This window comes from Bos indicus x Bos taurus, chromosome 23, assembly GCF_003369695.1.
Source record: "Bos indicus x Bos taurus breed Angus x Brahman F1 hybrid chromosome 23, Bos_hybrid_MaternalHap_v2.0, whole genome shotgun sequence".
NCBI lineage: Eukaryota > Metazoa > Chordata > Mammalia > Artiodactyla > Bovidae > Bos > Bos indicus x Bos taurus.
The window spans coordinates 15427096-15452702 of NC_040098.1; the positions used below are offsets into that span (position 1 = coordinate 15427096).

The 25607-nt window shown below is 48.0% G+C and overlaps 1 protein-coding gene across 1 annotated transcript in view; it reads right to left on the reverse strand.

Moving 5' to 3' along the window:
• Nucleotides 1–3342: 3342 nt before the first annotated feature.
• LRFN2 (leucine rich repeat and fibronectin type III domain containing 2) overlaps nt 3343–25607 on the reverse strand; it is a 160387-nt gene continuing 138122 nt past the window's right edge. Inside the window, exon 2 of the mRNA XM_027524947.1 lies at nt 3343–4807. Within this exon, the coding sequence (XP_027380748.1) occupies nt 3379–4782 (1404 nt within the window). The 5' untranslated portion in view covers nt 4783–4807 and the 3' untranslated portion in view covers nt 3343–3378. The remainder of the gene's footprint in view (nt 4808–25607) is intronic.

Here is a 25607-nt window from a genome sequence, read left to right on the forward strand (position 1 = left end):
ACCTCAATAAGGGGAAGTCAGCACTGTTATCTGCATTTTTCCCCTAAGCTTCCTGATGCTTCCATTTACTTTTCTTTATTGCACTTCGCTTATTACACTTGGCAAATGCTGTATTTTTTACAAATTGAAGATTTGAGGCAATGCTGCATTGAAGAAGTCTATAGGTGATGTTTTTCTAACAGCATTTTCTCACTTCATGTCTCTGTGTCACACTTTGGTAATTCTCTCACAATTTCAAATTTTTTTCATTATTATTATATTTGTTATGGTGTCCATGACCAGTGATCTTTGGTGTTACTTCTATGATTCTCTGAAGGCTCAGATGATGGTTGGTATTTTTTAGCATTAAGGTATTTTTTAATTAAAGTATGTACATTGTTTTTTTAGACATAATATTATTGCACATTTAACAGACTACAGCATAGTATCAGCATAACTTTTATATGCACTGGGAAAGCAGAAAATTGATGTGGCTTGCTTTATTGCAATATTCGCTTTATTGCCATGGTCTGGAACCCAATCCAAAATATCTTCAAAGTCTGCCTGTATTTCTGTTTATAAACCTAGTGTCTCCAAGATCTCAATCACCAAATAAAAGTGGTTTGAATTCAGCTTTGAGTGACTTCAGAAGCATAACTCCGACCCCTCTTGGGGGTCCTCCCAGGATTTCTGAGATGCCCCAGGGAGGGGCTCCATTTTGGCAGTCTTGGCTTTCTGCCACCTTGATGCCAGCGTCTCTTCCCTTGCAAACTGCATTTCCTTTCATCCTATGCCTGTGTAGGCCTCAGAGCTGGTAGCTTTTCTCCTTTACAGTTTATATCAAAGTCAAAACCATATAATAAATTCACAAGTGAAGAAATATACTTATTTTCAAAAGGTCAACCTTACACACTATCAAAGAAATGCAAATTAAAACAAGTTCCATGTTTCACCTATGAGATTGGCAAAAATGAAAGTAATTATATATCTATAATTGGCAAGGGTGTGGTCAAAATGGGTACCTCTCACTGGTGAGAGGATAACTAAGTGTTTATATGCAATCTATAAAGATCATTATTTACCTATGAAACCAGTAACTCAACCCCTAGGAAAATAGGCTAAGGAAATCACTGAAGTTTTGCATAACTATATTTATGTAAAAAGATATATCCATTGCTGCTTTACTACTTTTTTGCTTTTAATACTGAAAAATGGAAACAGCCTAAATGTTGAAAAATAAAAGATTGATTAAATAAATTATGTTATAGCCAAATGAAAAATATTTTAATATCATGAGATATAAGCAAGGTACAATGTTGAGTGGAAAGAATTAAGACTCAAAAGGACACATTAGATTAATCATGAGTATTGTTCTAAACTGAAATAGAACTTAGAGATCAAATGCTCTGGTTAACTATGAGTGGTGGGATTACGGGCAATTTTCCTCTATTTCTTTATCATTTTGTCAATGTTCCAAATTTTCTACAAAGACTATTACTGTTGTAATCAGAAAAATGCATATGTATATTGTTTAATTTTACATGTATGTCACATATATAACAATATGTATTATTTAATTTCATATATATATATGTGAATGCATATACTTCAGTTAAGTTCTACTGCTATTTTCTTTACATGCTGAGAAGGAAACTGCCCCCTAGAGAAGCCACATATGTGACGCAAGATAAGGGAAGTTCCTTGGCTCCACCAATGTCCAGGGGGCTCCTACCCTCCATCTCATTTGGTGAATAAATGCCTTTCTTTGTCCACACCTTCCCATCCAGAGACCTATTCATCAAGTGAGAAAATCAGAGCTGGAAGAAACCTCATCAATGGATCAAGGTTCTTGAGCTCTCTTGCACCATGGACCCTTCAGCTGTCTGGTAAAGTCTATGGGATCCCTTCTCAGAATAATCATTTTGAATGCATAAGATAAAACACACAGGATTTCAAAAGAAACCATACATTCCTTGAACTGTAAGACTCTAAGCCACATCTGTCATGTTTAACACAAGCAGGAATCTGGCTGCAAAGGAAACACACCTGTGGTCAGACCCTGACCCTTTAGCTTGGATCCATTATCTGATGGAGCCTTCCTTCTGAACAACTTAAGCAGTTCTGTTGCAGCTTTTGAGTCTTCACCTCCCTTCTACCAGCCTAAGAAATGACCCTTTGATCCTCACAGCAGATCGACAAAGTCAACACTATTGTCTCCATTTTACAGATGAAAAGACTGACACCTGGAGAGGTCAGGACAGCTGGGCAGGATGACCTAATACTCACTGGCTCACATGACCTGCTCTGGTTAATCAGAGATCATCCAGGACTTTGGTGGAACAACTGGGACAGGGAGGCTCTTCTTCTAGGGCTGCCCAGAGGAAAGAGGTATGTGACGGTGAAGCCAAACCCAGAAGAAAAGAAAACTTAGGGAAGCAAAGAAACTGAGTGCAGAATGCTTGTGGGCCCTTTGATCTAGCTGGGTCTGAGGCAGGATGCTGAGTTTCAGTTATCTCTGCCTGTTTCTTCTTTCAGCCAGTGTGGGCTTCCCTGGTGGGTCACACCGTAAACAATCTGCCTGCAGTGCAGAAGACTCAGGTTTGATCCCTTGGTTGGAAAGATCCCCTGGAGAAGGGAATGGCTATCCACTCCAGTATTCTTGGAGAATTCCAAGGAGAGAGGAGTCTGGTGGCTACAGTCCATGGGGTTTCGAAGACCTGGACACAACTGAGCAACTAAGAGTTTCACTTTCACCTGCAGACTAAGTCAGGCGTGGATTATCCCCATTTTACAGATGAGGAAAACTGAGGCAGGGCAAGACAATTAAATGATTAGCAAATGGCAGAGTGATGATCTGAATTCTACACTTCCTGACCTTAGCCATGACTACCTATGAATCTAGGTGAAGGCCAGATTCATCCTTCGTTGGAGGAGTCAGATCCTCTGGCCAAGAGATCTCCTTATTGTTATTGTGTGTCCTCCATCTAAGGCTCAAATGTGGCTGATTCATGTTGGTTGATGTATGACAAAAACCATCACAATATTGTAAAATAATTATCCTCCAATTAAAATAAATTAATTAATTTAAAAAAAAAGAAGAAAACTCGGAGCTCATAGTCATTGAGACCACCTACCACTGCCAGACCTCTGGGAGGCACCATCCTCCCACACACACATCTCTTTAGGCTGCACATGTAGGGCACCCTCTCCTGAAACTTGTACATAATGTTCATTCTATTTCCCCTCACCTGCACAAATGGCACAGTTTGTCCCTGGAATCGCACAAACACCTCTGGGGGGTGGGAGTGGGGGGCGGCATCGGTAGGAACAGCTCTAAACCCACCCCATAACTTCCTCCAGGCCCATCTGGACACCTCCCTGCATTGCAGCAGCCTCGGCTCACCTGTAAATCAGTACCTCATCGTCGGAGCAATTGTACTGCAGCTGGTACATTTTCACCCGCGGGGCAGACTTGCTGACTGACCACTTGACCAGGGCCGAGGTGGTGGTCACGTCAGACACCAGCACAGCCCGTTCCGGGGGGCTTTTGGGAGGCTCCCCGCCCCCACTTCCTCCACCTCCGCGGCTGGTCTTGCTGGAGCCGGTGATGTCCGAGAGCCGGGACTTGGGGGGTGCCGCCCGGCTGGTGCTGTTGCTGAGGTGCGGCAGCTGGACGATGGAGACCTCCACCGTGGCTGTGGCCTCCCCGGCGGCGTTGGCAGCGATGCAGGTGAAGGCGCCGCTGTCCTGAGACGTGGTGATGAGGATGTCCAGGGTGCCATTGTCATACACGGCGGTCCTGGAGGAATTCCCCACCAGGCGGTCATCGGGGGCCACCCAGTGGATGAGGGGGCTGGGGTCCCCGATGGCCTTGCATTTGAGCGTGGCCGCCTGGCCCTCCAGGACAAGCAGCTTGTGCGTGTGCTGGGTGATGAGCGGCGGTTCGCACACAAACTCCTCCTCGCGCACGTGCCAGAAGTAGCGGCCCTTGAGGCCCCCCGGGGAGCCGCACGTCTCTAGGTCGTCGTCCCGCTCCAGCCTGCGGAGCCAGAGAAGCTCACAGTTACAGTGCAGCGGGTTGCCCCCGAAACTAAAGGACAGGGGTGGGGCGAAGGGCGTGGCGGTCAGAGCCGAGGCCTGGGAGCGGGCGAAGATGGGGTCCGGGGGCAGCTTCTGCAGCCGGTTGGAGGTGAGGTCCAGGCGGGCCAGTTTCTGCAGGTCGGTGAAGGTGCCCTCGGCGATGTGGTCCAGCAGGTTGTGGTCGAGGCTCAGCTGGTGCAGGTTGATCATGCGCCGCACAGAGCCCCAGGGCAGCCCGTGGAGGTTGTTGTAGGAGAGGTCCAAGTCCTCCAGGGTCAGCAGGAAGTCCTCAAAGGCCTCCTCTGCGATGCCGCCCAGCTGGTTGTTGTTCACGATGAGATGCTGCAGGTTGACCAGGCCGCGCAGCGTGTCCTCCCCGAGGCTGGGCAGCCGGTTGCTGTCGAGGTGCAGGGAGCGCAGGCTCTCCAGGTCCAGGAAGGAGAAGGGCTGGATGTGACTGATGGTGTTCCTGGACAGGGTCAGGTCCACCAGCCCCGTCATGTTGGCGAAGTCCTGGCGGCCAATGTGGATGATGAAATTGCCACCCAGACGCAGCTCCACTGTCCGCCGATCAATGTCTGGCGGCACGAAGAGCAGCCCCTTGGAGGGGCACAGGGTCCCCAGTGACTCAGACAGGTTCTGACAGACGCAGTACTTGGGACAGGCGTCGACCACAGCAAACGCCATGCCAAACGCCAGCAGGCCGCCAAGCAGGGTCTCCATGGTCTGGTCACTCAGGCCGTGGTGCCTGGAAGGGAGGGACACAAGGTCAGGATTGGGAGGCGACTTCCTAACGCCCTCACCTGCAGCGCCCACTCTCACACCTACCGGCTGCCCTAGGGAGCAGTGGAGAATGGCATCAGCTCATGCAGGAGTGATCTCTTCTAGCAATCCTGCTGATAACAGTTCTAATGTTTCCTGTCTCCTTAGCTCTTATCGCCTTGGAACAGCTTACTTGATTTTCTTATTAATTATGTTTATGGAATATTTTCTATCTCCCCAACTAGAATGTCAGTTCCAGGAGGGCAGGCCCTTTTGTCTGTTCTGTTCATTGCTCTAATCACTTCCCAGGTGGCTCAGTGGTAAAGAATCTGCCTGCCAATGCAGAAGACACAGGTTCAATCCCTGGGTTGGGAAGATCCCCTTGAGAAGGAAATGACAGCCCACTCCAGTATTCTTGCCCAGGGAAATCCCATGGACAGGGGAGCCTGGTGGGCTACAGTCCTTGGGGGTCACAAAGAGTCGGGCACAACTTGGTGACTAAATAACAACAGTTCATCTAGCACAGTGCTTGAAACACAGTAGGTGCTCAATACTTGTTGGATGCATGGATGGATGGATAATTCCATACCAGTGGTTTGTCTAGTAATCTTTGGATTTGAAACGTACATTATAGCAGCCTTTTGAAGTGGTTTTGCCTTCTTAACTGGATTAGACTCACTGTGAAATCAGATTGGACCAGCATTCCCTAAGAACAAGAAGGTGGACAAGGAGAGAGCTATCCCTGGGAGTCGCCAGGGTAAACGGGGAACTGGCTTTGGATAAATTCTTTATCATGGAGAATCCACAGAATGGGAGCTTAGGGGAGTGAAGAAGGGGGTGGGATGGGAAACCAAGGCATAGACTTCTTCTGAGCGCTCAGTACGTACTGGTCCCCTGCCCAGATCTTCGTACACATCACCTCATCTGGGCTTTGGGAGCACCCTTCACAGGGAAGGACTTACCAGTGTATATAGATGAGGACTTGTCCATCTAAGGAGCCTAAGAACCTCCTTCAGGTCCTTATGAAAAAGTCACTTTCTCACCGAGGCCTTACCTCTCTGTGCACATCCCTCTTCCTTGCTCTGCTTTCTCCTTGGAATCAATCACTATCTACCTTACTGTATATTTCGTCTATGTGTCTTGTTACCGTTTGTCTTCTTAAATGACAACAAAGCTCCAAACAGTTGGGACTTGTTTTTAATTCACCACCGAATAAAAGGCCTAAAGCGCCGCCTGGCACATAGAATGTGCTTTTGCAAGGATGACTAACCAGGGAAGGAAGGGATGGGGCTTTGGTTCAGGTCTTTGAACCTTCGAATATTATAGGTTTCTCACTATTCCATGTTGCACGCAGTGTGGCTCTATTTACATGGTGCTAAAAACATCCACTGAGCTGGACTTTTGGAAAATCGTGCACACTGGTTTTGTTGCATCACACAGACTAGCACTTCTCAATTTGCCTTCTAGGAGTGTGAATTGGGTTCTACAAGGAAGACGCCTAAGGCCAGTGAATTGGGAAGTACACCCTCTCTTGCGAAAGCTCTCTACACACTAGCAAGTTCAGAAGGGTTGAGAAATTCTGTGGCAGTAAAGAAATTTGGATTAATGTTTAATGCCGTGTGGCTTCTTTTTTTAGTTAAATATACTCCTTTTTTGCATAACAACTATTAATATCTTGAGAAAGCAGAGCTCCATTGCTCTGTTTGAGGAGCACAGATGCAGACAACTAGCTGATACAAAAAAAACAAGATATATAGTAAATTTAAAAACCCATTCTAAATTAATTTAGAATAATTAACATATTTGTCAGTCTATCTTCTATGAAATATGAGACATCTCTTTATATAGCAAGACTTTTTTTTTACATCTCAGTAAATATTTATGGTTTTCTTAAAAAAATACTTTGTAAATAAAAAAACCTATTCAAACTGAATATTACTTTACTGTGAAGATTTGAATTCCATCATTGTATCTCCTTAAAGGTAAATCTCCCACCTGAGATCCTTTAGGGCTAGAAACTTACTCTACATTTCATCTGTAGGATTATTCCTGAATAACACTGTCTAATAGAAATGTACTGTGAGCCATAAATGTAATTTTAAATTACATACATATTAAATTACATTTAAATTATACACCCCTATTAAAAATGTGAAAAGAAACAAGTGAAATCAGTTTTGATCAGGTATTTAATTTAGCCTACTGTATCTAAAATATTATTTCAATGTGTAATCAATACAAACAATTATGAATGAGGTGTGTAGCAATCTTTTTTATTTGTACTAAGTCTTCAAAATCTAAGAGTATTTAACACTTAGAGAACATTTCAAGTGCTCAATAGCCTTATGTGGCTATGGGCTTCCACACTGGACAGGACCATTAGAGCAGGGGTTAGCTAAGTGTATTCCAAGGGCCAAATATAGCCTGCCACCTGTTGTTGTCAATAAAGTTTTATTAGAACACAGCCTTGCACATATCTGCGTATTGTCTATGGCTTTTTTTTTCATGCTACAATGGTGGGAGTAAGTAGTTGCAACAGATAGAACAGGGCCAGCAAAGCCTAAAATATTTATTGTCTTGCCATTTATAGAAAAAGTTTGCTTACCTCTGTTCCACAGGATATCTCTCCTTTTCATCTTCATTATGGTCACCCTCATTAAAAGTCTTTGTCAACATACCTAATTCCATGCAACTCTGCTCTGAAGTCCCGTGAGCAACTGCCCACCTTTCCAGTCCCTGCTCTCGCTGACCTCTTCCATGAAGGGTACCAGCCTGCCCTGAACCCTGGTACCACCCAGCCACATCCACCCTAGAGGTGTCTGCCTGCCACTTCCTCAACATGCAAATATGTCTGACCCTCTAGATTCACACTTAACTTAGTCCTAATAACACAAACAGGAATCTTCTCCATCTACATTGACCTTCTTCTTATCTTTTTGGCATAAGAACAAGTCTTTGCAAGAGCTGGTTCTGCCCATTTTTTCACTTTACTTCTCCCAACTCTCTCTCCCTTTGTTCTTCTTGCTCCAACTACATTCCACCTCTTTCACTTATAAATGCCAATCTGCTCTTCCTCTGGGACTTCCTCCTTGCTCTGGTCTCTTCCTGGCTTCTCTCCCACCTCCACTCCTGGCTAACCAAACTCCTAGTCCACCTCTAGGCCCAGCTTAAACATCACCTGCTCCAGGAAGCCTCTCCAAAATCTAGACCAAAACAGACCCTTCTGCTATTTGCCCCTTAGTACCCTATAGTCAAAAAACCTAGACAGCACATTAAAAAGCCCAGACATTACTTTGCCAACAAAGTTCCATCTAGTCAAAGCTATGGTTTTTCCAGTACTCATGTATGAATGTGAGAGTTGGACCGTAAGGAAGGCTGAGTGCCAAGAATTGATGCTTTTGAACTGTGGTGTTGGAGAAGATTTTTGAGAGTCCCTTGGACTGCAAAGAGAGCCACCAGTCCATCCTAAAGGAGATCAATCCTGAGTATTCATTGGAAGGACTGATGCTGAAGCTGAAGCACCAACACTTTGGCCACCTGATGTGAAGAGCCGACTCATTAGAACAGACCCTGATGCTGGGAAAGATTGAAGGCAGGAGGAGAAGGGGACAACAGAGGATGAGATGGTTGGATGGCATCACCAACTCGATGGACTTGAGTTTGAGCAAGCTCCAGGAGATGGTAAAGGACAGGGAAGCCTGGCATGCTGCAGTCCAGGGGGTCACAAAGGGTCACAAAGAGACATGACTGAGCGACTGAACGACAACAACCCTATACTTGTCTTATGTATCACTCACCATACTTACATAGTTCCTTAATCACTTACATGTCTGCCTTCCTAGACTGGAAACTCCATGAGGCAGGGAATGTATCTATCATGTCCACCTGTCACTGTATCTTAGCACCAATACCACACCCACCTAATAGTAAGTTTCCCAATCAGTATGGAATGAGTGAATGAACTATGGTACTGAACCCAGTGAATTTCTGGCATTGTCACTGAGTTATGAGTTCTGTATCAACATTGGCCAGAGCCAACACTCACTTGGCTAATCAGCTGAGAAAACCATCTTTGTTGGGTGGCCTGGTCACACAGAAGCTTCAGAAGCATCTTCTGCCAGTCATCTGCTATGCTCTCCAGGTTGGCTCACTGCGGTCATAGAATATGCCTCTGGCCACTGCATCTGCTCAAGGAGAGGTGAGAGGTATCCCCTATACTCACGGGGGACACAGGGACAGCAACAGTCACACCCAGGAGGTCCCTCGATAGTTAGACTGGAGGTGGCTGCATGCCTGCGTGCATGTATGTATGTGCATGTGTATGTTTATGGAGGAAGGGGACAGGGTTTGAGAAAGGCATCCTCCTTATGAGCTCTTGTCACACTGCATTTTCTTTTTCTTTTAAATTTTTTATTTTGTATTGGGAGTCTAGCTGATTAACAGTGTTGTGATAGTTTCATGTGGATGGCAAAGGGACTCAGTCATACATATACATGTATCCCTTCTCCCCCAAACCCCCCTCCCATCCAGGCTACCACATAACATTGAGCAGAATTCCCTGTGCTATACAGGGGGACCCTGTTGGTTATCCATTTGCAATATAGCAGTGTGTACATGTCCATCCCCAACTCCCTAACTATCCCTTCCTCCCATCCTTCCCCTCTGGCAACCATCAACCCTGCATTTTTGGAGGCTCAGCAGCGCTTCCCAACGTCTCCCCGTCATAGCACACATAGCAAACAGTAATAATCATTGTCAGGTACATGCGAGTTCAGGGCCGAGGCTGTCGGTGGCCTGTAGGGGTATCTTCCACTGCCCCTCCAGATCCTCTCTCCACCCTCTCCAACCCTGCCCTGTGTCCTGGAAGGCTGACCAGTATGGCAACATCAGGGTCACATGGACTGACCGCTCTGTGCCACGGCATCCTTGTGCCTTTCAGTCGCGCCTCCATTGGCTGCCCTCTGGGAGAGAGTGACAAGGCATCAGCAAGCAGGAAAGATCTGGACACTTTGGGATGCACGGAGCCCATGGTTTCAAACAGTTTCGTCCTTGAAAATTATGCTAAACAAAACACAGTTGTTTTAAAAAAAAAGTTTGTTGAGGATTAACAAACGTCTAATGAATTCAAATCAATGACATAATAGAGCTGGGTAAATATATTTTAAGTAATCAGCATGGAAGATTACTGACAGAGAAGTGACTATTGAATCTTAATTAAAATTGTATTCTGAGAACTGTCACTTAATATATTACTCTCATAGCCAACAAAAAGCAGCTTAAACCCCAAGTTGGGAGGGAGGTGAGAGGAACAGGGTGAATAACAGGCAATTAGTGCACACCCTAGGGGGCAGAGGGCTCTCTCTTTTGAGAAGGGATTTTAGCAAATGCTAGAAGGAGCAACCCAGGTCCCTCTTAGCATCTCGGAATGGTGTAGGTGGTGGAGGGGACCACGGAGGGGTGGAGATTAGGAGTAGAAGGCTGGGATCAGGAACAAAGAAGCTGATGAAAGCAGGCAGGAGGGGCCATAGGATTATTTGTGGGCAAAACTGAGAGAGGTGCGTGGGGATCTGAAGGAGGCTGTGAAATGGATGCTGGTATCAAATGTCAGAATCAGCCTTCATGGGAAGAATCCATCTGCAAGGGAGCCAGACCTTGTCTGCTCAGAATGTCTATGAGCCAGGACTGGGGGAAGGGAGGGGCGAGTGGGGAAAGTTGCCAGAGAAACAGAGGCGATGAACTGAAGAGGAAGAGAAACAGTCTTCTTTGGACCTACAGTGTCTGAGAAAATCAGCACATCTCTAGGAGTTTACCCAGGGTAGGAACGGTGTCTCCTGTCTCCTTCCCTAGGTTCTGCACTTGGTTTTCACAACTCTGCAAGGTGAGTGCTAAGGCTGGCCCAACGGTGCTCTTGTGTAATTAGAAAGAGGTGTCCCCACTGGCGGAGAAGGCAATGGCGACCCACTCCTGTACTCTTGCCTGGAAAATTCCATGGGCGGAGGAGCCTGGTGGGCTGCAGTCCATGGGGTCACTAAGAATCGGACACAACTGAGCGACTTCACTTTCACTTCTCACTTTCATGCATTGGAGAAAGAAATGGCAACCCACTCCAGTGTTCTTGCCTGGAGAATCCCAGGGACGGGGGAGCCTGGTGGGCTGCCATCTATGGGGTTGCACAGAGTTGGACACAACTGAAGTGACTTAGCAGCAGCAGCAGCAGTCCCCACTGGGCATTTGGACTGGCTCCTTAGCTGAACAGATTTGTCCAGTGAGTAACTTGCCCTACCATACCTGACGACCTGAGTATTGCTACCCCTATTTTAACCACCAGGAAGGTTCAAAGAGATTTGGACCTGCCCAAACTCTCCCAGCTCCCGCAAGAAGAATCAGAATTTGAACTCAGGAGAGTCTAGCTTCGGGCCATCCTAATAGTAGAAGAGGAGAGAGAAGAACCTGATAGAGAAGAGACACTCCAGAGGCTTCCACGTGCCTGGTGTACATAGAAACTGGCTGCCTCTACTACGAGATTGCTTAGTAACCTGGGACGGCCCAGCTGTTCAGCTAAATTTGGGCACTTGTGTTTCCTGCTTGGGGAGGAGCCTAGAAGGAATGCTGGTGTTCTCAGAAGCTGAGGCTTCATTGGCTCAGGAAGACCCACCTGTCAGGCCCATCGGTAGTGAGTCACTCATGTACACACACACACACACACAATGCATGCACACAATTAAATATACTGGCAATGAATTTAGAGTTGTGGAACAAGGCTGGTGGTTTGTACAGAATCTCCAGATGGGATTTTACATTTAAAACAAAAGGGAAAAAAGAAAGATGAGGACAGAAAGGGAAAAGCTAAGGGACACGGCAGACAAGGTGGCATAAAATGAAAGTTCGCCTTCCTTCACTTGATGTGGAGACCACAGACTTCCCTCCCCCACTTCCCCAGCCCCTGGGCCTTGCTTCCCCGTCAGAACCACCTCAAGCTGTTCCAGACAGAAGAGGCAACATTTAGCAGATGGCTGGCACGATATATGTGATATCTCTCCACCCTGATTTCCATTTAAAAGATACCTTAGCAACCAGCCGAGGAGCCACCCGCCCCTGGAGCCTGTAAATCAAGTAAGATGCCTGTCTCTGCTTCAGGTAAAAAGAAATGGCCCCTCCAGGGTGCTCCAGGCTGATGGGAAAGTGTGAATTAATAAGAGTGGGAGGGGTTTGAATCTGCTAGGAGAGGCAGCGGCCTGCGTTTTGCCCTCGCAGAGAGCTGGCTGCTCCCCATAAATCACACCACTCAAGACGAGCTCTGAAGGGACCGACTCTGGAGCCAGGGGACTAGAAAAGGAAACTTGATTTCCAGACATGGGCTTCCAGAAGACGCTGCTTCTCTGGTCTAGGAGTTGCCAGGTGGGACCCTGCCCCTAGCCTGGGGTGTGGTTCCAGTTGGACGCTTCAAGCCCTGCCCTTGCTCCAGGCCCACCACCTTCCAGGCCCTCCAGAAGTAACAGTTTGGGGCTTCTTCTAAGGGTAAGAAAAATGAGTTAGTATCAGAGAACTGGTATTCCCCATTCCCCTCTCTGATGCTGACGTGTATAGGAATCCTTCTAGAACCTTGAGAAAGAAGGGAGGGTGCAAGTTCAATGAAAGTGTTGGAGAGGAGATAGCTCCTGACTTCAATGATCTCAGTCTGATCAGGGAGGCATAGTCTTTGACCTCATGCTAAGTTGCTTCAGTCATGTCTGACTCTGCGACCCCATGGACTATAGCCTACCAGGCTCTTCTGTCCTTGGGATTCTCCAGGCAAGAATACTGAAGTGGGTTGCCATGACCTTCTCCAGAGGATCTTCCCGACCCAGGGATCGAACCTGCGTCTCTTATGTCTCTTGCAATGGCAAGCAGGTTCTTTACCACTGGCGCCACCTGGGAAGCCCAGTCTTTGACATCAGGCAGCTTCAATTTTGATTACAGCTTCTAGTTTGAAGAGAGAGAAGGAGAGAGAGAGACAGAGAGAGAGAGAGAGGCAGAAAAAGCCAAATTCCCAAGGGATCCCTCTGCCTTGGAAGGTCCAAGTTCCATGGCTGCAGAAAGACACCCACACAGGATGGGCAAAAACATTCCCTGTGCTGTCCCTCGGCAAAGCCACAGAGACAGAAACCACATCCTGAATCCCGGGACTGCTTCATAAACTGGAAAGAGTGGTCTTAGATAGCAGAGGTAACAGGAAAGAAAAGGGGAAATGGAATCTAAAACATCCGAGGGCAGATTGAGCCCATTTAGAGTCTGTGTAAACTTCTATTGTGCAAGGTAAGCAGTTGTTACGGTAAGTAAGTTATTAAGCTCAGAACTGCTTCCTCTCTGTTCTGGGTGACAGCACTCTGCCTCCGTGTTAAAGCATCCCCGGTAGCTTTCATTGTATTGCAGTGTAATTATGTGTTTCCCTGTCTTCTACCCCATTCACCTGGGAACCTCTTCTTGGCAGGGACTGTATTTTGTTTAGTTCTGAATCCCCAGTAGCAAGGCCAGTACCTAGCACTGAGCAGGCACCGGGGACGTTTGAAGGGAGAAGGAATGAATGAATGACCGAATGAATAGATGGATGAGTGCTCCAGCATACACCTTGGCACCTTGGACACTCTGTTCATGCCCTCTTACTGCAGAAGTGTGCTCACTCCCATCTGGGGCAGGCCAGGTAGGCTGGGGCAAATTCATGCCCTGGAGAGCAGCCCCCCAGCCAAGGCCAGCAGCGGGGATGAAGGATAAACCCCTCAACTTCCTCACTGGTTGGGTGGGATGACTCCAAACACGTTCTGCACAGTCTCCTTCAGGTCCCCAGTGAGAATGAGCCCTGGCGGCCCTTCGCAGTAACCTGCTTCTTATACAACCTGTCCCGGCTCCTCATCTCACCTCCTACCCATCTTCCTTTTTTCCGAGTGCCCTGCCATCACGGGCTGAATAAGCCACTTACGCTCAAATCCTTGTTTCAAGTCCATTTCTGGGGAATCCAGCCCAGGGGACACTTCTTAATTATAACTCTCAGGATTTAAGGTACCCACTGAGCCTGGACCATTGGGAATTAAAAAAAAAAAAGGATCAAAAAGCCATGTACATTCTTGTCAAAGACTAACACAAACAGGCCACTCACTGAAGGAAAGGGACTTTTAGTTGCCATGCAAATGGTTGGTATTGAGAGTTGAATGGGAAAATGTCTCTACCCAATGTAGTCACAACTGGGGTTGTAGAACCCGAGTCCTCTTTTGTCTTGAGACCTGTGTGAGCCAATATGCGGATGAGTGTTTGTGCGTGGTGAGTGTTTACTGTGAATGAAGAAGACCTGTGATCAGAGGGGTGTGGAGTGTGAGTGGAGAGGTGTGTGTGTGTGAAAAAGCAGGCGTGTCTGGCTGAATGTGCCTTTGTGTATGAGAGAGGGGGCGTCGCATGAATGGAGGTGATGACTGAGAGAACTTGTGTGCTTGGTGAATGGAGGGCTGTGTGGGTGAAGGAGGGCCTGGTTTTACGAATGAGGGCCTGGATGTGAATGAGGGTGTGTGAGGGACGGGAGGCGAGCTTATTCGTTCGGCTTTGATAGGGACAAATACTGTTCTGTGGGCGTGTTGTCAACTACGAATGCATTAATCTCCATGGTTGCCTGCGATCTGGCCCTGCTTAGGGGACACAGACAGCCCACAGGGCTGGCAGCTCGCAGCAGCAGTTTAGGCCTCGGCCTTCCTCTCTGTGTCCTCCTGTCAGCGTCCACTCCGGCCCCCAGGTGTGAGTGTGTGGGGGCTCTGGTTTCACACAGAGATTTTGTGCTTTTATTCAGTCATGACTTTCAAGACTGTCTGTCTCTGCAATACCCCTGGCCCCATTTTAAGCATCTTTTCGATTCTGTCACCTGAAGCCTCAAGCAAGGCTTCAGTTCTCGGAACCTGGGTGGCCTGCTTCCTTCTTACCTCAGAGGTGGAGTGTGGAGAATGTGGATACACAGGGTTGCACTTCTAGTCAATCCAGGCTTTCAGTCCTCGCTCTCTCTCCCAAGGACTTCTCCAGCAGATTCACATCCAATGACCCAGTCTGTCATTTTAGCCCTTTCATTCTTCTCTGCTCTAAATCACAGAGCATCCTCAGGTTCACTGACTCACCAGCGCCGCCCTCAAGTACCCCTAGCCTCTCCCTAGTCCCCACACTCAGGGGAGCAAACTGAGTGTGTAGCCCCCTCTAGGACCTTGGTGATGAAGGGAGCAGTGGGGTGGATAATTCAAAGCGGCAGATAATCCAAAACTCATTTCCATTTGGCTGGGGAATGTTCACTCTATGATTTACTCTCCTCATTATGTTTGGCTCTGGCTAAAATTAAAATTGGCTTTTCTTCTTCAAGCCACCCAGGCTACAGTGTAGGCAATGGTGGAATAGCACTGAAGTTTAGTCCAGCTAGGGAACTTGATTATAGGCTAACATCTGACTAGGATAACAGCCTTGAAGGTCAATAGAAGTAGGGGTTGGATTTCACTCAGCAGACTGGGCTCCCTGAAGCAGGGCTGTGTCTCCCCTCAGACTGGGGCTCCCTGAGGTTAGGCTGTGTCTCCCCTCAGACTGGGGCTCCCTGAGGCGGGGCTGTGTCTCCCCTCAGACTGGGGCTCCCTGAGGCGGGGCTGTGTCTCCCCTCAGACTGGGGCTCCCTGAGGCAGGGCTGTGTCTCCCCTCAGACTGGGGCTCCCTGAGGCAGGGCTGTGTCTAGCATCTGCCCACAGTTCTTCCTTCAGGATGAGGATTATTAGCAGTGTACTCCTGCTCCTCACAGCCCCCTCTCCTCGCCCCACCCTGGGAAGCCGAGGCGAGGGCCTGCCCTCCCTGAAGCAGCCCTTCCCCACAAGTCCACAGCTGGGCCTCATCAGGGGCTGCTTGCGGGCATTGTATCACGAAAGCTCCCAGGCTGCTCTGAGAAGGACGCTGTCTCACTGCGCAGGCCTGCAGTTATTACCCTTCCTTGTTATGTGCCTTTGGTACAACATCGAGCATAGCATGTTTAATCTTGGACTCCTAATAACACCTGTGATTATTCAAATAAAAAGAATTTAGGCAATCAAATTGGCTTGATGGGAGTTTATTTGATTATTTGTGGGTAGTAGGGAGGGGGCTGCTGCAATGGAGGACACAGTTACAGACGAGGATTCCCACGTTGCCACCTCCAATGTCAGGTCTTTAATTGGCCTTGGGACGGAATCCTCATCACCTGTTGGCCAACCTAGACTCACAAGGTGACACACGAAAGCAAGAAGACTTTTCAGGACTTTCCAGTCGGCGCTGCCTTTGCTAACCCTAACCCCACAAATTCCCTCAGCAGACATAAGTCTTGAGAAAAAGTCTCACTAGAGAAAAGGCTTGCGAGACTGTCACATGCCCCAGGCGAGCAGCACTAAGGGGTAGGAGGGGTGGTGAGGCGGGGCTGTCCAGCCCTTCCGGGGGGTGGTGGTCTGGGGTGCCAGGCCTGTGTGCCCTCCCCACCTCTGCGCAAACCGCTCCTCACAGTCCAGGTTAGCTCCAGCCCCTGAGGCTCCTCCCACTTTGTGAAAAGTGTCCTCTGTGCCCGCCCATTTCTGAACAGAAGGGACAGAGAGGCATCAGTCAGGGAAGAACAGATGACAGAATCGCAGGTGTACCTGAGGGACGTTTAATGAAGGCACTGTTTACGGAGGTGTGGGCAGGGTTAGATGCGGGTTGGATCCCTGGGTTGGGAAGATCCCCTGGAGAAGAGAATGGCAACCCCCTCCAGCACTCTTGCCTGGAAAATCCCATGGACAGAGGAGCCTGGCAGGCTATAGTCCATGAGGTTGCAAAGAGTTGGACACAACTGAAGCACGCACGTATGGGCAAGGTTAAGGAAACCCAATTGGGGTGATGAGGCCCCCAGGGCCTGGCAACAGAGGAGGGCTTTTCAAATCCTTTCACCCCAGGCCTGAAGGGGTGAAGGCAGAGGGCAGTTCCCAGAACCCATGCAGAGTTACAGCCACGGGAGAGAGATAAGCATGGATACAACCCACTGACCTACTAGGGCCTGGGAGGGAGCCAGCCAAGGAAACAGGCCCCCCCTCTCATCCTCTTTCTCACCTCCTGCTGCGCCTCCCAACAACCAAATGGAGGAAGCCAGAGGACAAAGGATACTGTAGGAGGCAGTTCATATAGGACAGCTTCCCAGGGCACAGGGCAGGGCAGATAAAGGAGGAAAGTTCACTTGGAGCAGCAGATGGAAAAAAAATCTGCACACACAGAGCAGCCTTCTCTCTTGTCAACTTTCCCAGTGAGTAGTCGGATAATAGAAGTACTTGTAAGTGTAAGGAGAACAGGGAGGAAAAGGAAGAAGGGGAGAGAGGAGAGAGACATGAATCCATTGGAAACAATAAACCCCACAGACTCAAGGGCAGTAAATATGAATTCAATTTGCCTTTGCCATTTACACAGCCCAGCCTTCTTAAGCGCTGACAGGCTGATCAGATAAAAGTCGCTATTGCCACCAGGACGGCACATTTAAATTTTTATTGCAAACACCAGGCTCCATTACCCTGGGATTTGCTCTCTGCATTCCTAATATTGTCTTTCTTCATGTAGGAATAGAAGCACTCTGGCTCCCAGGAGCAGACTAATTCGGCAGGAAGAGTTTGGTGCTGGAGTTCTGAGACCTGGGTCCCATCCTGGCCCTGCCCAGGACTTCAGCAAGCCGCCTCTCCTCTGCAGGCCTCGGTTTCCTTATCTGGGGAATTTGGCTGGATGGTGTCGGGGGGCAGGGGGTGTGAGGGGTCCTCTATTCAAATCCATTTCCAGCCCCAGCCTGGTGAGATCTGGGTGGGGAGCAAAGGAGACTCAAACCAGCTGAGCACCCTGCTGCTAAGCCACTGCAGTCGTGCTCGACTCTGTGCGACCCCATAGACGGCAGCCCACCAGGCTCCCCCGGCACCCTAGCCCGCTCCTAACCTGGTCCCTTCCTCACGTGTGGGAAATGAGAGACCTTGGCTGCCTCTCTCTCCATCCTAATGTCTGAAAATCTCAAAGAGCTTCTCTTTTTCCTTTATTTTTTCTGTTTGCAGACTCATCTCTCCCTCCCCTTTACCTCCTTCCTTTTCTTCCTGCCCCTCTTTCTCTCATAATCCTCCATCCTTCCCAAGTTCCCTCTGCCTGTATGCTTCATCCTCTCCTTCCTTTCTCCCTCGGCTTCCTCTCTGGAGATGTCAGAATCGAGATCTGGAATGGTACAGCAATCCCTCCCCAATATGACCTTCCACCCACCGCTACAGACTTGGGGATGAGCCTGATCCCGCAGCAAGGGCTCAGTCATTCCATCAGGCTTCCGTGGGGCAGCTGCTCTATGTGGCAAGCAGGGCGTGGGCATGAAGGTGGACAGAGTCAGATGGGACATCTCCCCTCTCCTCAAGAGGAGCTTACACACACACATACTTAACCGGGAGCCACCAGAGGATGGGAGTGTATCGAGCGCATCTGGCACTTGGCAGATGCATGGCATCTCAGTTAAGCCATTTGCTGCCACAGTACTATTTACCCATTTTACAGGTGGAGAAACTGAGGCTTGGGAAGCTTCTATAACTTGCACAATGACTGAAGAAAAAAGGCAGAGCTGTAATTCCAAAAGGCAGTCCAGATACACCCAACCCTACCACGAATGGCACTGTCCTCACAGAATTCTTCAGAAGACATCCCTCCTAACTAGAGTGATGGAATCCCCCTTGGAGGAAGGGATGTGAACTGTGGTCTTGAAGGATGGGTGATAGGATATCAACAACTAAGGTTGATTCTCTTATGGAGATTATTCTAGAAGAACAAAGATTCACAGTACTTGGTAGACTGAGGAAGATCTATCGAAGTTGGGTAATTACAGAAACCTTTTAAAGGAAAGCGCTTCTGAAGGCCCCAGTTTGAGAAGCACTGTGGTTAGAAGCTTGACTTGGAGGCACGTGGATTCCAGAGTCCAGCCCCCTTCATGGGCAAAGGGTTACCACTCACAAGCCTCGTGACCTTGGGCAAGTTGCTTCCCTTCCCACTACCTCGGTGTGCTCATCTGTAAAACTGGATGATCTCACAGGGTTGTGGACGCTGACTGGGTCCCTCCATGTCAAACACCTCAGCAGGGCCACACAGAGTGAAATCTCAAACCTGTGTCACCCACTATAATTCTTCTCCTGGGCATGGTCTTTAAGTTGCAACTGGATGTTTTCTTAGATTTGCTACTAAAATCAAAAGCTAAAAGGTAAAACATATTCATAGAACTCAGCACCCACAGGGGACCTCAGCCACTAGTTTAAGAAATCTTGTCATTGTAGGCTCCATGGGAGGAGTTAAGGCCAGGAAAGCTGGGGTCTAGGAGCAATAACTGAATCTTCCTCCAACCCAGCTGCTCGGATTCCAGGATTAGGCTTGAGGGTTGCTTTGGATGTAGGATGCCTCCAGCCCAGGGAAAATGTAGCCAGAAATGAAGAGAGAGTAATTTTTTTTTTTTAAGTGAAGGAAAGAGTCTTCAAAGGTAAAAGTGCTTAGAACCTATGAAAGTCATAATGAAGCTCTGATCAGGGTATTTTATGGCCACTCACTACGGGGCTATAGAGAAAGTGTCCCCGCCTCTCCTCTCTTCTCACTCCAGGCTCCTTCGTAATTCTATCCCCAGCCTGTTTCTTCACCAGTGACCCCACCAGAACAGCAGCTCCATGTTCTGTTCATTAGGCTTCTGTCTTTAGGTGTTGGGTACATATCTATTGTGCTAAATCATTAAGCAGCTATAAATATTTATTGAGCACCTGCTGTGCTGGGCACCATACAGATTTCTCAATAAACAGTTCCTTCCTGTCCTCTGGGAGACTGCAATCTATTAAAGGCAAGACAGGAAGAGCCAGCCCTGAGGGAAAGGGGAGAGGTGGAGCTGGCAGCAGACACATGAAGGAAGTAAGATCTGCCCTGCCTCCTCCTCACCCTGCAACTCACCAAGAAACAGGGGCTGTGTCTCCCCCAGACTGGGGCTCCCTGAGGTGGGGCTGTGTCTCCTGAGACTGGGGCTCCCTGAGGTGGGGCTGTGTCTCCCCCAGACTGGGGATCCCTGAGGTGGAGCTGTGTCTCCCCCAGACTGGGGTTCCTTGAGGCAGGGCTGTGTCTCCTCTCAGACTGGGGTTCCCTGGGGATGGGCTGTCTCCTCTCGGCAACTGAGGCTCCCTTGTACCAAAATCCTGTATTTCACGATCATAATAATAGTTCTTCATAAACGCTCTGTGTATGCTTCTTTAGTGCAATAAATGAACACCTGGGGCTTCCCTGGTGGTCCAGTGGTTAAGAGTCTGCCTTGCAATGCAGGGGATGCAGGCTTTATCCCTGGTCGGAGAACTAAGATCCCACTTGCTGTGAAGTAACCAAGTCCACGAGCCACAACTACTGAGCCCTGATGCCACAGAGGCTTTGTAAGACACAGCGAAAGCTTCCACAAGACGCATGAAAGATCCCAAGTGCCAGCACTAAGACTGGACACAGCCAAACAAATAAAAGAAAAGAAAAAGCACTGAATACCCCATTGACCTTTTCATTAACCTCAAGCTCAGCATCCTCCCAGTTCGTGCGTCAGTTTCCCGCCATGTAAATGTGGGCATTCAGTTCAGTTCAGTTCAGTTCAGTCGCTCAGTCGTGTCCGACTCTCCACGACCCCGTGAATTGCAGCACGCCAGGCCTCCCTGTCCATCACCAACTCCTGGAGTTCACTCAGACTCACATCCATCGAGTCAGTGATGCCATCCAGCCATCTCATCCTCTGCCGTCCCCTTCTCCTCCTGCCCCCAATCCCTCCCAGCATCAGAGTCTTTGCCAATGAGTCAACTCTTCACAGGAGGTGGCCAAAGTTCTGGAGTTTCAGCTTTAGCATCATTCCTTCCAAAGAAATCCCAGGGCTGATCTCCTTCAGAATGGACTGGTTGGATCTCCTTGCAGTCCAAGGGACTCTCAAGAGTCTTCTCCAACACCACAGTTCAAAAGCATCAATTCTTTGGCGCTCAGCCTTCTTCACAGTCCAACTCTCACATCCATACATGACCACAGGAAAAACCAAAGCCTTGACTAGATGAACCTTTGTTGGCAAAGTAATGTCTCTGCTTTTGAATATGTTATCTAGGTTGGTCATAACTTTCCTTCCAAGGAGTAAACGTCTTTTAATTTCATGGCTGCAGTCACCATCTGCAGTGATCTTGGAGCCCAAAAAAATAAAGTCTGACACTGTTTCCACTGTTTCCCCATCTATTTGCCATGAAGTGATGGGACCAGATGCCATGGTCTTCATTTTCTGAATGTTGAGCTTTAAGCCAACTTTTTCACTCTCCACTTTCACTTTCATCAAGAGGCTTTTGAGTTCCTCTTCACTTTGTGCCATAAGGGTTGTGTCATCTGCATATCTGAGGTTATTGATATTTCTCCCGGCAATCTTGATTCCAGCTTGTGCTTCTTCCAGTCCAGCGTTTCTCATGATGTACTCTGCATATAAGTTAAATAAACAGGGTGACAATATACAGCCTTGACGTACTCCTTTTCCTATTTGGAACCAGTCTGTTGTTCCATGTCCAGTTCTAACTGTTGCTTCCTGACCTGCATACAGATTTCTCAAGAGGCAGATCAGGTGGTCTGGTATTCCCATCTCTTTCAGAATTTTCCACAGTTTATTGTGATCCACACAGTCAAAGGCCTTGGCATAGTCAATAAAGCAGAAATAGATGTGTTTTTTTGGAACTCTCTTGCTTTTTCCATGATCCAGCGGATGTTGGCAATTTGATCTCTTGTTCCTCTGCCTTTTCTAAAACCAGCTTGAACATCAGGAAGTTCATGGTTCATGTATTGCTGAAGCCTGGCTTGGAGAATTTTGAGCATTACTTTACTAGCGTGTGAGATGAGTGCAATTGTGCAGTAGTTTGAGCATTCTTTGGCATTGCCTTTCTTTGGGATTAGAATGAAAACTGACCTTTTCCAGTCCTGTGGCCACTGCTGAGTCTTCCAAATTTGCTGGCATATTGAGTGCAGCACTTTCACAGCATCATCTTTCAGGATTTGAAATAGCTCAACTGGAATTCCATCACCTCCTCTAGCTTTGTTCGTAGTGATGCTTTCTAAGGCTCACTTGACTTCACATTCCAGGATGTCTGGCTCTAGGTCAGTGATCACACCATCGTGATTATCTGGGTCATAGCTTTAAAGTTATTGTGATGTTATGATGTTAACCACAGATTCAGAAGTGAGCCTCACCTTCAGTGTCTCTTCTTTCCCCAGACTTGGCTCCCTTTAGCATCCCCACAGGCACAGCCGTCACTGTCTGGTGATGCCTTCTCCCACCTGAACTAACTGGGGACCTGTGCTTAGAGAATCTTGAAAAAGTTTGTCCTTAAATTGATATATTTCTCAGAAGGCCAAAGACTTGAATGTGGCTTCAGTGATTCCTACTCTTCAGCACTTGAAATGTACATGACACCATCAACATCATCCATCATGATCTAATGGTGAACACTTTAGAGTAATCATTACTCTTATACAGATGAAGCAAGTGAGGCTCAGGGAGATGTATAGGTGACTTGCCAAATCCTCTTCTTAGTCAGTGGCCGCTGGTGCCTCTGGGTTTGCCAATATTGTCAGCCTCGGGACCCAGAGGCAACCAACAAAATACACCCAGGCTCTAGCCCAACAGTCAGCACAATCACTTTATTGTCAAACACTTAACTGAAGGAGAATGGGGAGCTCATCTCAGAATTTCAGGGTGGGAGTTCCCTGCCCTGACATGTCAAAGGTCAGAGTGCTCCCAGAATTTGAGCACAAGTACATGAGAGGTCAGGGGGCTGGTTGTTCCGCAGTGGTCTCCTTCTTACTGGCCTTAGTGGGGGAGTTTGAATCACACCATCGCTTGGCCTCAGGCTTCAGGGGGGCTGCCAACACAAGGAAAGGACTCAGTCCTTCCTGCTATGAATGGGAGAGGTGGATCAGTGCTCGGTTGAGGCAATAAGTTTTATGTTTCTCCTGTAAACCTTGGGGGGTTAGAGCTCAGCAAGCCAGTGCTTCTTTTGAGATCCCAATTCAGGTAAGGTAAAAAAAAAAAAAATCCTTATTCTGATAAATTAGGGGATCAGAGTGAACTTGATGCCAAAGGGGAGCCATCCTTGGTGCCGTGTGACCACAGCCAACCTCGGCTAGCCTACCAACCTCAGTTGTCTCCAATGTACATGGGAGGGGAGTTTGGGAGCAAGGCGATCTCTGAGTCCTCTTCCAGACCTAACCTTTCCTAATCCTATTCTTGCTGCAACACTTTAAAAGAGCAGATAAATCAATGGTTAAACTATTAATGGCTGATTAGGTTAACTGAGACTTCTGCACTGCCTTAACCAAGGGACTGAGTCCCTAATGAAATGTTAGGCATTATCCCCTGACTTGTGGGAGTGGTATTTGGTGAGACTGCAAGGCTGGGGAGAGTCTAATCATTTCCCCTAATTCACATCACATGAGTGCCTCCCATCTTTTGACAGAAAGCAGGACCAGAAAGGACAAATGCCTGTGGCTTAAGGTCTCACGGAGAAGGAAATGGCAACCCACCCCAGTATTCTTGCCTGGAGAATCCCATGGACGGAGGAGCCTGGTGGGCTACAGTCCACAGGGTCGCAAAGAGTCGGACACAACTGAGCGACTTCACGTTCACTTTCACTAAGGTCTCTTGAAGAGCTAAGGAGATTGGATGGAGGCTGCTTGATAAGTAAAGGAGGACTCAGCCTGCTTTGCTGAAGGAAGGAAACAGGGTGACTTCCTTCTGTAGTTGAGTGGAGGAGTACTGGGGAAGTCAGGTTGGAGAGTTGAGAGGGCGATCAAATCAGTCAGCTCTTCCTCGACACCCAGCATTGTGCACTTCCCCCATGCAGTGACAGCATGGAGCCTCCAGGCTCTATAGTTATTATTTGTTGTCCTCTAATATCCATTCTCCCCTCCTCCCTAGTAAGAATTTCCAAGTGTTATTTGGCCACAAGGCCATGCAGAATAAAGACCACATTTCCCAGCCTCCCTTGTACCTAGGTGTGGTCATATCCAATTGGTTTTATCCAATGATCTATAGGCAAAACACTAGTATGTGATATCCTGAAAGTGAAAGTCATGTCCGACTCTTTTGACCCCACAGTCCACGGAATTCTCCAGGCCAGGATACTGGAATGGGTAGCCTTTCCCTTCTTCTGGGGAATCTTCCCGACCCAGGGATCGAACCCAGGTCTCCCACATTGCAGGCGGATTCTTTACCAGCTCAGCCAAAAGAGAAGTCCAAGAATACTGGAGTGGGTAGCCTATCCCTTCTCCAGGGGATCTTCCTGACCCAGGAATCAAACTGGGGTCTCCTGCATTGCAGGTGGATTCTTTACCAACTGAGCTATCAGGGAAACCCTATGTGATACCCTAGTTGTGTACTTTAAAAAAGGATACACCCTTCTTTGCCCCTCCCTCTTTCATAAGACTGGAATGCTGATGCATGTACAGAACTTGAGCAGCTATCTTGGCCCATGAACTGGCAGCCGAGTGTTGAGGATACAAAATTATGAAACAGAAGGAATGTGGACGCCTGGTGATCATGGCACCACTATTCAGTCCTGGAATCTCTGAAGGTTTTGGCTTTTGTTTTAATTATAACTTTAAAAATGTTTAAGACATAAGAAGTTTCAAAAATAGTAAGAGTTCCCATAGACACTTCACCCCACTTCTTCCCATGATAATATCTCACATACCCATAGTATCAATACATTTTTAAAGGAGGAACTTGACCTTATTACAGTGCCATTCACTTGAATATAGACCTTATTCCTTGCACTTTCTACAAGAGAGAGAAATAAACATCTTTTTCATTTAGGCTACTTGGTTTTGTTTTTTTTATCACTCACAATGAAATCAAAAAATTTCTGACTGATATAATTTCCAAAAGGTATAAGATGGCATCCAAATCCCACTCCAGAGAGAGGCACATGGTAGGCAGAAGGAGCTGGTCCAGATACAGGGAACAACCAGACAACCTTCAGGGCAGTGTGGAGAAGTCCTTTCAAAGCGTGGGAGGCATAGGACTATCGCGCGTCTTCCCTTCGATGGTGCTGGTGAACGGACTGTCCTCTCCCACCTCCTTGCTCCTCCACTGCCCTTGGCAGGCCTCCCTGTCCCCACGCTTAAATCTTCACTCGTCTTTCTCTTGCTGGATCCACCTCTACCCCCACCTCTTACCTATGCAGAGCTCTGCATCCCCTGCTACTTCAGGGAGACCTGAGATGCTCATTAGTGTTGCTGGTTCCTGGCCCGTCAGAGTCACATGTCAGGACAGGGAAGCGAAGGCGGGTGACATTTGTTGGTATTTTCAACTCGGGTGAAAACAAACAAATTGCACTGGAGTTAAATGTCAAAGGCTCCTGAGCGTGCTGCCTGGGAGGGAGGGGGACCATCTCCACGGGGGACAGCCTTCTCTGTGTCCCTGAGCGGGTGTGTGTGGGCGATGTAGCTGTGTTGGAAGTCTACCAGGAAGGCCGAGTGGGCTGTGTTTGTCAAAGTCCACCTTCATCCCACCGTGGGCAGTCCGGTTAGACATGCGCAGTCCCCAAGGGAGGACATGCATTCCTCATCCATTGCTTCATCCAGAGAACATTTAGTGAGCACTCGCTACATGCAAAAGACTCGACAAGAGGGGCTGAGGGGCAACTGATGATGAGACAAATACGGCTGGTCCCTGCCTCCTGGGAACAGGCCACCCTTAGAGAGGACAGAAGACATCT